Raw genomic sequence first — 11,989 nt, forward strand, 5'->3', positions numbered from 1 at the left:
TTTAAGTCGAGAGTCATAGAATAATACTTTTTGACCAATCTCAAAGGTCTTACGGGAGAGGTACTTATCATGGAATGCTTTGGTCTTATCTTTGTAGATGCGTGAACTCTCGAATGCTTCATTTCTTATTTCCTCCAACTCTTGAATCTCTAGCTTTCGGTGAACACCCGCTTCATCAATCTTCATGTTTAGCTTTTTGATAGCCCAGAAAGCTTTGTGTTCCAATTCAACAGGGAGGTGATAAGCTTTGCCAAACACGAGTCTGTAAGGTGACATCCCAATTGGAGTTTTATATGCAGTGCGGTATGCCCAAAGAGCATCATCTAATCTCAAACTCCAATCTTTGCGGTTTGTGTTCACTGTTTTCTCAAGTATGGACTTAATTTCTCTGTTTGACACTTCAGCTTGTCCATTTGTTTGCTGGTGATAAGCCGTGGACACCCGATGTTGGACTCCATACTTCTTGAGAACCGATCCAAGAGTTTTGTTGCAGAAGTGTGTGCCTCTGTCACTGATCAAGGCTTTTGGAGTTCCAAACCTACATAAAATGTTAGCCTTGACAAAATCTACAACAACTTTAGCATCATCAGTTCTTGTTGCCTTTTCCTCTACCCATTTGGAAACATAGTCAACAACCAAAATGATGTATAAATTCCCAAAGGATGAAGGAAAAGGGCCCATAAAATCAATGCCCCATATATCAAATATTTCACAAACCAAGATAGGGGTCAAGGGCATTTGGTTTCGGGAACTCAAAGAACCTGTCATTTGACATCTCTCATAACTTTTATAGAAAGTGTAAGAGTCATGAAAGAGTCGGGGCCAATAAAACCCACAGTCTAAAATTTTCCGGGCAGTTCTTTGAGGACCAAAATGCCCTCCGCAAGCATAACTATGACAAAAGTTGAGGATATATTGTACCTCATGTTCTTCAACAAATCTTCTTATTACCTGATATGCACAATGTTTCCAAAGGTACGGCTCATCCCAAATGTACCTTCTTGCATCTTTCTTGATCTTATCTCTCTGTGACCTCGTGAGATAGGGTGGGAATTTTCCCGTGACCATGAAGCTGCATATATCCGCATACCAAGGTGGTGTTTGGATATCAAACAAGTACTCGTCTGGGAATGTGTCATGAATGGGAGTCGCATCTTCGGGTTGGACTATTCGGCTCAAATGATCGGCGACTAGGTTCTCTTACCCGCTTTTATCTTTGATCTCAATATCGAACTCTTGCAAAAGCAACATCCACCGTATTAACCTCGGCTTTGAATCTTTCTTTGTAAGTAAGTGCTTTATGGCTGCATGGTCCGAATATATGATCACTTTAGTTCCAAGGAGGTAATGCCGGAATTTCTCTAGTGCAAACACAATAGCGAGCAACTCTTTTTCTGTTGTGGTGTAGTTGCTTTGTGCACTATCCAAAGTCTTGGATGCATAGTAGATGACATGATGGGCTCGGTCCAACTTTTGTCCCAAAACTGCCCCAACCGCGGTGTTGCTGGCATCGCACATGATCTCGAATGGAAGATCCCAATTTGGCGGTTGGATGATGGGGGCGGATGTCAAGAAATCCTTAAAACGATCAAATGCACTTTTACATGCATCACCAAACTCAAAATCGGCCTCCTTTTGTAGAAGTTGACACATCGGCACCGTGATCTTGGAAAAATCCTTTATAAACCGCCGATAAATACCTGCATGGCCAAGAAAAGAACGCACTTCCTGAACATTTGTCGGGTATGGTAAGCTCTTAATAACATCTGTTTTGGCTTTGTCAACTTCTAAGCCTTTTTGTGACACCACATGTCCAAGTATCAAGCCCTTGTCAACCATAAAATGACATTTTTCATAATTAAGGACTAAGTTCGTGTCAATGCACCTTTGTAAGATTTTGGTGAGATTTTGCAAACATTCATTAAAAGAATTTCCATAAACAGTAAAATCGTCCATGAAAACCTCTATGATATTTTCAACATATTCTGAAAATATGCTCACCATACATCTTTGGAAGGTCGCGGGTGCATTGCACAAGTCGAAGGGCATGCGTCTATACGCAAAGGTGCCGAAGGGACATGTGAATGTGGTTTTCTCTTGGTCTTCCGGGGCAACCATAATTTGGTGAAAACCAGAAAAACCATCAAGGCAGCAATAGTGGGATTTCCCGGCCAATCGTTCTAACATCTGATCGATGAATGGCAAAGGGAAGTGGTATTTGCGGGTGGAAGCATTCAACTTCCTATAATCGATACAAACTCTCCACCCGTTTTTCACACGGGTGGGTACCAATTCCCCCTCGGAGTTTTTGACAACGGTGACTCAGGCTTTTTTCGGGACAACTTGCACGGGACTTACCCACTTACTATCAGAAATGGGGTAGATTACTCCTGCATCGAAGAGCTTCATGATCTCTTTTTTAACCATCTCCATCATAGGTGGATTCAATCTCCTTTGGGCTTCACGGGTTGGCTTAAAGTCTTCTTCCATCAATATTTTATGCATGCATAATGATGGACTCAACCCCTTTATGTCCGCAATGGTCCAACCAATAGCCTCCTTGTACTTTTTCAAAATTCCAACCAACTCTTTTTCTTCTTCCTTTGCTAGCTTGGTTGAAATTATCACCGGTAATGTCTCTTCCTCTCCAAGATAGACATACTTGAGATGGTCAGGAAGAGTCTTCAAATCAAGACTCGGTGGGTGTACTATGGATGGAAGGAGTTTCGGATCGGGATTTTTGAGCTTCATGCGGGTTGGTTCAACTCTCAAAGGTTGTGCTTTTTCCAAGGAGTTGATTGCTTCAATCAACTCATCCTCCAACATATACTTATCAACCAAATTCTTGATCCCTGTTTCATCAAAATGCTTGCTCAAGATGGTGGTTAGCACATCTTGGCTTGACTACTCGAAACAATCATTAGTATATGAATCAATAACATCTATGAAGTCTAAAGAATGAATATCACTAGGATAACGCATAGCTTCAAAGATATTAAAGTTGATCACCTCACCATCGAACTCCATAGACAAAGTACCATTTGCTACGTCTATTTTTGTTTTTGCGGTACTCATGAAGGGTCTCCCCAAAAGGATGGAGCTCGATTGTGGGGTGTTGTCATCACCCATATCCAAAACATAAAAGTCATCAGGAAATACAAGTTCATTGACTTGCACTAACACGTCCTCCAATACACCTTTTGGGTGTACCAAAGACCGGTCGGCAAGTTGAATAATAACTCTGGTTTTTGATAAAGGTCCAATTCCCATTGTCTTATAGCTTGAATAGGGTAAGACATTAATTGATGCTCCAAGGTCTAGCATGGCGCGTGGTACAAAAAGGTTACCTATTTTACAAGGAACCGTGAAAACACCCGGGTCCTTGCATTTTTTTGGTAGCCGTTTTTGTAACACGACTGAAACGTTTTCCCCTACTTTTACAGTTTGATTTCCTTTAAGCTTTTTCTTAGATGTGCAAAGTTCCTTAAGAAACTTAGCATATCTAGGAATTTGTGTAATAGCATCTAAAAGGGGGATATTGATTTCAACCTTTCGGAACATTGCCATGATTTCGTCATCTTCCCGTTCTCTCTTTGTACTTGTTAGCCTTGAAGGAAATGGAGCTGGTGTGACTTTCACTTCGGTCTCTCTTGGTTTCTTTGACTCGGAAGTATTTTTCCTTTCCTCTTCTTTGACAGCTTCTTCCACCTCAATCTCTTTCTCTTCCTCTTCTTCATCCGGCATCTTTGGACCTTCATAGCTTTTCCCACCTCTTAAGGTAATGGCACATGCGTTGTGTTTCGGGTTCTTCTCGGTTTGAGATGGTAGCTTGCCTTGTGATTCCATCTTACTCACAGATTGATCAAGTTGTGAAACTTGTTGCTCTAAGCTTTTTATGCTTTGTTTCGTTTCTTGTTGGAAGCTTTGAGTGCTAGTGGCAAGGCTCTTGACAATATCTTCTAGTGACATGCTTGATGAAACCGCTTGTGGAGGTGGTTGTGGTGGATGCCGTGGCTGGAAATTTTGAGGTTGAAAAGGTGGTCTTTGTTGATTTTGAGGAAATGGTGGTCTTTGTTGGTATTGATGTGGTTGATTTGGTTGATAATTTCCCTGTTGATTTCCTCCCCAAGCTTGATTGTTGTTCCATCTTTGGTCATTTCGTGAGTGCTCAAATCCCCTTTGGTTTGACCCGAAATATCCTCCTAATGCATTTGCTTCCGCATAATCCTCATCTTGAAGTTGTGGGCACATATCGGTTGGGTGCCCCACTTGAGTGCAAATACCGCACGGGCGGGGTGTGGGCTGCACACCTTTGTCTTTGGCTAGCATCATAACCACTTTAGTAAGCTCGGACAATTGAGCTTCAATTTGAGGAGTTTGGACTTCCTTTACACCTCGGGGTGCATCCGTGTACCATTCTTCATCATGACTTGAATGTTTAGAATCTTCAGCCATGTTTTTGATCAAGTTGCGGATTTCAGTGGGAGTTTTGTCGGGTAAAGATCTGCCACTAGAGGCATTAAGAAGCCTTCTTTCCATTGGAGTCATGCCTTCAATGAAATACTGGAGGAGCTAGTATTCGGTGATTCCATGCTTTGGGCATCGGGCACAAAGTTTCTTGAACCTTTCCCAATATGTGTGAAAAGCTTCTCTCTTGTGTTGCTTGATTCCAATGATTTCCCTCCGTAGGGCTGAAGCTTTCATCTCGGGAAAGTACTTATCCAAAAACAACCTTGCAAGATATACCCAAGTAGTTACCGTCCCCGGTGGGAGGTCATAAAGCCAGTCTTTGGCTGCATCTTGCACTGCGAAGGGGAATGCCCTAAGCTTGATTTGATCCTCCGTGACATTGTGTGGTTTCATGCCCACACATACAACATGGAACTCAGTGAGGAACTTGTGAGGATCTTTATTTTCCAAACCTCTAAAGGTAGGGAGTAGGTGGATGAGTCTGGATTTAAGTTCAAGATTTGTGGCTGCTGGATATGTGATGCAAAGAGGCTGTTGAGTAACCTCTTGCCTCGACCATTGACGGAGAGTTTGCTTTGGTGGTGGGTTTGGAGGTGGATTCCCTCCATGGTTATCTCCCATGGTATGAGTAGGAATTGAGGTTTCTGTGGGTGTAGTGTTTGGGATGTTATGAGTAGGTGAAGAGAGTGGGGTGGTATTTATGGGTAAGGATGGTTGAGATGATGATGAGGGGTTTTCTGTTTCGGATGCGGACACACTTGAGAGGGGTATATCCTCCCAAATGTTGATGACCGGAGGGGTAGATGATGAAGAAGTTCCGGAAACCGGTTGCCTCTTACGAAGCTTTGCTTGCTTCCGTAGCTTCTTTGCAGTCTTCTCTATCTCCGAGTCAATTGGCAATGGTGTACCTGTACGAAAAGATCTAGGCATAAACAATTAGTAACACCGTGTCCCCGACAACGACGCCAATTTGTTAGGCGTGTCAAACCCAACAAATAAAGGGGTACGATAGACTCCAAATACATTGCTTTAATGCCTAAAAAGGTAGTACAAGGCAAGAAGGGTCGAACCACAGAGACACAAGATAAAAGTCTATACCTCTTTGCGCAAGGTACTTTGGTTACAAAGGGGGATTTGTTTGCAAAAGTCAAATAATGAAAATAACAATCAACTTTGAAACATGCAGAAAATGAAATAGATTTGTAAACAAGTTGTAAAAGTGCTTCCAGTTCTTGTTCTCAATGTTGTCATTTAACCTGATTATGACTTGATGTAATTTGTGATTACTATTCTAAGTTGGTACTGGAAGATATTACCACGCTCTAATACCTCTCGTTTGCCAAATTATCTAACCAAAACACGCTCTTTGACTAGACCTAGCTTTACTAATTCAACCTAAACACACTCTTAGATTGTATTGAAAAACTGCATTAAGTTTTGTACAAGCTTCCCAACAATGTTCATTTCTTCTCATACGCTCGGAAGTGTGAAAACATGTGATAAATGTTCTACAATAAGAAAACCTATTGTTTGTTACCAACCATTAACTTTATAGAACGATTAGGTGCCCTAAAAGTTAATTAACTACACAAAAGTTCAATTCATGAAAGTGGCCAATCAAACACAAATCAAATTTAAGGATTCTAGTTTAAACAAAAACATAATCACTAGAATAGAATCACAAATCAAACATCAAATCATATGCTTCAAGTCAAGCAATCAACATGTTTTGAACAAGAACTAGAAACTAGGGTTTCTTAGCCACACACGACTAAGAACAAATCACAAGAACAAAAGATGGAAATAATGTGTGATTACAACTTACAAAATTCTAGAAATAATGTTTCCAAATGATTATTGATCAATCCCTTGCAATAACCTTCGAATTCCCTTCTCAAAATATGCTCTGATATGTTGTCTGTGTCCCCAAATGACCCAATTTCCCGTAATATGAAAAATAGGAAAACTGCCAAAAGTTAGTTTTCTTGGGCCGAACACGGCCCGTGTTCAGCATAGGGCAAAAAGGACACGACCCGTGTTCAGCTAGGTCAACATCTTTCCTTTTTGGTCAACACGGCCCATGTTGATTTTGCAGTGTAAATCCAACACGGCCCGTGTACCCTTCTGACTCCGACTCCCAACTTGATTTTTTCAACTTTTTCGTTCTTCGCCCGATCATCCCGAAATCTTTACCAATGCTTCCCGGCACCTCCCAAAGCGCATTCCAAGCTCCGGTTTACCTGAAAAAGACATGAAAGTGTGCAAATAAGGTTGTTCTAGACACTAACATGAATATGATGAAAAGCAAGAAAAAGGAAGAACAATTATGCTAAATAGATGCATGAAATGGGACTAAAAGGTGTGCAAAAAGGTGCACAAAATGCACCTAACAGTGAGGCACATCATGGATCAGTTGAACTTGAACATGAGACAACGCATGTGGATTGACGTGGTCAAGGATTATGATTGCAAGATCCTTTACCATCCCGGTAAAGCGAACGTGGTTGCGGACGCTCTGAGCTGCAAGTCAGCTCGACCTTCTGCTCCAACGATATGTATGAGGATATCAATGGATTCTCCACGTTTGAGCCTGATCAGGGAAGCTCGGGCTGAGTGTATGCGATAGGAGAATTGGAAACTTGAGAGGATTAGGGGTGAGAACACCCGGTTTGTACAGGATAGCTAGGGATTATTGACCCGTTGCGGTTGGGTTTGGGTTCCGATGTCTGGTGGGGTCAGACAGACAATATTGGAGGAGGCTAATAAGTCTCACTTCTTTATTCACCCGGGGGCCAGCAAGATGTATCAGGATTTGCGATTAAGTTACTGGTGGCCGTGCATGAAACGATAGATCGCTTGGTATGTTGAGAGGTGATTGACCATCAGGATGGTCAAGGCCGAGCACCAGAGGCCACATGGCAAGCTGCAGCCTCTAGAGATTCCCATGTGGAAATTGGAGCAGATAACGATGGACTTCATCACCCAATTGCCGAGAACGGCAAGGGGGTTCGACGCTATATGGGTCATCGTGGATCGATTGACCAAGAGTGCTCACTTTTATCCCATTTGTGAGAGATCATCGGCCGAGAAACTGGCCGATGTGTATATACGCGAGATTGTCGCTCTCCATGGGGTTCCGGTAGCTATCGTTTCAGACCGTGATGTTCGGTTTACCTCCCGTTTCTGGTAGAAGTTCCATAAGGATCTAGGCACGCGGCTACACTTCAGTATAGCCTATCATCCGCAGACAGACGGCCAAAGTGAGCGGACCATACAGACTCTCGAGGATATGCTAAGAGCTTGCGTTATCGACTTCGGTGGGAGTTGGGACTCCTACCTACCCCTTGTAGAGTTCTCCTATAACAACAATTTTCATTCCAGTATTGGTGCCCCACCTTATGAGTTGTTGTATGGACGGAGATGCCGCACCCAAGTCTGTTGGGACGAGGTTGATCATAGGGTGATGGGTCGGACCAAGGTAGTCCTACAGACTACTGAGATGATTCAGCAGATCAGATAGCGGTTGCAGACCGCACATAGTCGGTAGAAGAGTTACGCCGACCGATGCCGATCTGAGTTGGAGTTTCAGGTCGGTGACATGGTTCTCCTGAAGGTCTCACCATGGAAGGGTGTGATTCGCTTCAAGAAGAGGGGGAAGTTGGGTCCCCGATATATCAGGCCATTCAGGATCACTGCCAGGGTTAGCAAGGTGGCATATAGACTAGATCTCCCAGAGGAGCTTAGTCAGATTCATAGCAGTTTCCATGTTTCACAGTTGTGGAAGTGCATTCTGTATGAGGAGGCAGTTGTGCCATTAGATGATATTCAGGTCGATGAGCACCTGAATTACATGGAGAGGCCAGCGGCTGTTCTTGAGAAGAAGGTGAAAGTTATGCGGAACAAGGAAGTACCTTTGGTAAAGGTACAGTGGCAGCATCGGAGGGGATCCGCGTGGACATAGGAGCCGGAGGCAGAGATGCGGGAGCATTACACCGAGTTATTCACCGCAGCAGACTTAGAGGACAAAGTCTAGTTCAAGTGGGGGAGAATTGTAACACGCCGACTCCCAAGTATAATTTCCAAAAGATTTATATTCATTTTACTGAGGGAACTCGACGAGCTGGAGGCCCCAACTCGTCGTGTTGAACCTAGTTGGCCCGCATGAATTATGACTTCTACTCGACGAGTCGGAGGACCCCGACTCGACGAGTAGGAGCTGGAAAATGAAACCCTAATTTTTAGGGTTTGAACCCTATTTAAAGGACCTTAAGTCCTTCCCTCCAGCCCCTTACTACCCTTTTTGACGGTCAGAAGAAAGCTAATCAGTCTAAGCTTTGTTCTTGAGTGTTTTGTGAGGCTTAAAGAGTGTTTTGGTGGATTTTGTGAAGAAGGCTTTGTTGGAGTAGGTGTCTAATCCCATAACTATAATTGGTATGTACTTGACCCGAGAGTAGCATGGTCCTTTTGGGTTGCCTTCACCAATGCAATTTGATTAGATGGACTTTTGAGAATAAGGTTATTTATGATTTGTTAATATATTACAAGTATAATATATTAATATGAAATCATATTATTTAATTAGTATTTATCAAGAATTAATTTGGAATTAATTTAGTGATCAAAAGAGACTGATTAAATATACGGGGACTGATTTGGTAGATCAATGATTCTTATAGTGTGGGCCAATGATCCATGGTTATTTTGGATGGGCTAAACCAACATGGATAGTCCATGGAGGTTTTACCCATGGAGCCTAAGTAATATTGTGAGAACAAGATCTATCTGATGCGTAGAGACAAGGTTTGAGAACTCAAACCTTGAGTGAATGCTTAAGATCAATATCTGCTTTCTAATAAATGTTCAAGTCATGTATGGAATGACCAGTCAAGTCTTAGATAACACTTTCAACAAATGATCAAGTCATTAAATGAAGAATGAGAATGAATGATCAAGGTAAAGCTAATAAATGAAGAACAAGAAGAATGTTTGAAATAAGTTCAACAAGAATGCCAAAAAGTAAGTGAAAAGATCCGCATTGACTTGTATTGAATACTCCTATAAATAGGAGTGAATATTACACCGAATTAACTGAAGTGCTTACATAGGACTGGACAAAAGACATTATTCTGACATTCTGATTATCCAAATACAACTATAGACTTAGCCCTGTGAAACATTACATCAATACTAAGACAAATACAATAAATGCACAAAAGACAAAACAGCTTCACTCCGGATCAGCATCCATTCCGGACATGCGAGTCAGCTCCAGAATGTCTTCAGTCTTCACGTCTTCTTACCTGGTCTGGACAGGTTCCGGACCACTCTCCTCTTCGGAACATACACTTCGGAATTGGTACTAAGGATTGCTAGAGGTTCACTTTCAGGTTCCAACAATCTCCCCCTAAGTGAACTTAGCAATCCAACAAGCGTAGTTCATTTCTTCCTTGATGAAGGTATAGGCTCTGAACAACCACTCCCGGACCGCAATGTACCATGCCAATTGACTCACAAACTTTGCCTTGACCTGTTCCGGAGCATCAGACTTGGACACCCGGGATATGAACTTGTTCAGAGCTTTGGTTGGAACTAGATGTTTGTCAAGGACTCGGAAGAAGTCCTTTTTGTTTGTCCTTCTGGTTGTGTAGACAAACCCTAGAACCGGTTCTTCAATAGGACCATCTGCAAGAACTTCAGCTTCCGGAAGAACAAAGTCGATTTTGGCGACGAATTGTTCCGTTCCGTAGAGGTGTGCAAGTTCATAATCACATCGGCAAAACTCAGCAACATAATCTTTCAGAAAGCTCAGAGTTGCGTGGTAAGCTCCCATATTGATGCCATCCTTTTGATTTTCTCTGAAGTAAGCAGCTAGAGTGAGGATGTCATTAGGATTCATAGAAGGAAAATCAGCATCAGTAATGGTCCGGGGTGTTGGCTTGTTTCGGAGGAGGTGAAAACGAAATAGAGGGCAGTTCAGTTCGAATTTCACCAAAAATTTTCTTCCGAAGCCCTGAACTTTGGTGATCCTCTTCCTCACCCATACTTCCTTGAAAGGTTGAGCGTGCTTAGAGTAGAAGGTTTTAAGCCTTTCACGCTCAGTCCGAATGATCATTTCCGGATTGTCTGTTGGATGAAGAGGGGAAAATTTGGTATAAAATTTGCTGTAGGGAGAGAGAGGAAGATCCAGCTGATCAGAGTCATTGGTGGGAAGGTCGTAGTAGAGGCAAGAAATAATTTCTTGTGCCTGAAGAATGCCTTCACGGCAAAGAGAAGAAATGAAACGCATCGGATCAGGATTGTCGTTAGCTTGGATCCGGATGCTGTCCTCTAATGCCTGATTGATTTCCTCCTGAGACCATCCATGTTTTTTTCTTGAGAGGAGGTCCGGAGTGAAAGGCTTGTTCGGCAGTCATTGGTTTCTTCCCTTTGTCTTTCTGAAGTGCAGAAATAACAAGCTTCATGTTTTCATCGATCGTAAATTCCGGAGTGGGATTTGGAAGTGGTTCTTCTGGAATTTCATCAGGGATCCATAGAGGAGAGCCCTGGTCGATTGGAGCAATCTTTGGTTCCAGAATGGGAGGCTGCATGGAAGGAGTGGCTCGGAAGGCTTGAGCCGTTAAGAAGGATTTTTCCTTAGCCATTTGGATGCCCATCCGGAGAGCATCAGGAAGAGAGGATGGCCAGGAAACAGCAGACCAAATTCTCTTTTGTTATTCTGTCATTTCCTTCGGAAGGGTCAGCTTAGGAGCTTGAAGACCAAGAACTCCCTTAGGAGATTTATCCGAGATATATTCGTCTTCATCTTCAGTTCCTTCTTCTTCTTCTGAATTTCCCAGCATTCCGGAGAAGACATGAACTTCTTCTTCGGAATCTAGATCTTCATCTCGGAGTGTAAATTCCGAGACTGGTTTCCAAGGTTGGCTTGGGCCTTCTCCCCCTCTTGCATCGGTGGAATTAGGAACCGGTGCAAGTACCAAAGTGTTCTGAAGATCATCAAATTTTGAGAAGACTTTCTGAAGCTCGGTATTGAGTTGAAGAGTAAGAGTGTCGTATGCTTCGGATGTCGGGGCTTGAGCAGCAAGGTGATCGAACAAGTGGCTCAAAATAGCAATCATCTCATCAAACTTCCTATTCGGAACATCAACGATGTTCCAAGTGGAGCGAAGGATTTTGATGAGGACTTGTTGAATTATCATGTTCATCTCATCCTTCTTTTTGATCTCCTTCTCCATTCTTTGAATCTGCTTCTCATGACGAACGTGGGTCTGCTTAATTAGGTCGTTGGTAGCAGCCACCAAGTCTTCATGGACTTTTAGCATGGAAGTGATGGTGTTGAGGTAATGATCAACCAGAATGTCGTATTTGGTGTCGACTTCTTCCATGGTGTGCTTGAGACGAAGGGAGATTAACTGATCCAGTTGGGCTTCTCTTTCAGCAACAGATGGTCCGGACTGTTGGGATATTGACTGAAGAATGGCATCAAGTTTGGAGTCGAGTCCGGAGACTTTTTGATCCAATT

The 11,989-nt window shown here is 42.8% G+C and overlaps 1 protein-coding gene across 1 annotated transcript; it reads right to left on the minus strand.

Moving 5' to 3' along the window:
- Nucleotides 1-1,200: 1,200 nt before the first annotated feature.
- LOC145122312 (uncharacterized) lies at nt 1,201-4,251 on the minus strand. Its single transcript, XM_079057933.1, has 3 exons — nt 3,010-4,251; nt 2,359-2,904; nt 1,201-1,827 (listed from the first exon to the last, which is right to left on the minus strand). The coding sequence occupies exons 1-3, from the start codon at nt 4,249-4,251 to the stop codon at nt 1,201-1,203; spliced, it is 2,415 nt and encodes an 804-aa protein (XP_078914059.1).
- Nucleotides 4,252-11,989: the final 7,738 nt, after the last annotated feature.

This window comes from Lactuca virosa, chromosome 6 (assembly GCF_052849685.1).
Source record: "Lactuca virosa cultivar CGN04683 chromosome 6, Lactuca_virosa_CGN04683_v6, whole genome shotgun sequence".
Taxonomy (NCBI): domain Eukaryota; kingdom Viridiplantae; phylum Streptophyta; class Magnoliopsida; order Asterales; family Asteraceae; genus Lactuca; species Lactuca virosa.

Coding starts and splice junctions, on each gene's coding strand:
- LOC145122312 (XM_079057933.1), bottom strand. CDS start 4,251: ATGTGCCCACAACTTCAAGATGAGGATTATGCGGAAGCAAATGCATTA. Junction 2,905..3,009: donor CTATGGAGTTCGATGGTGAG/GTGATCAACTTT, acceptor TGTTTCGAGTAG/TCAAGCCAAGATGTGCTAAC. Junction 1,828..2,358: donor CCATTTCTGATAGTAAGTGG/GTAAGTCCCGTG, acceptor ATGGTTGACAAG/GGCTTGATACTTGGACATGT.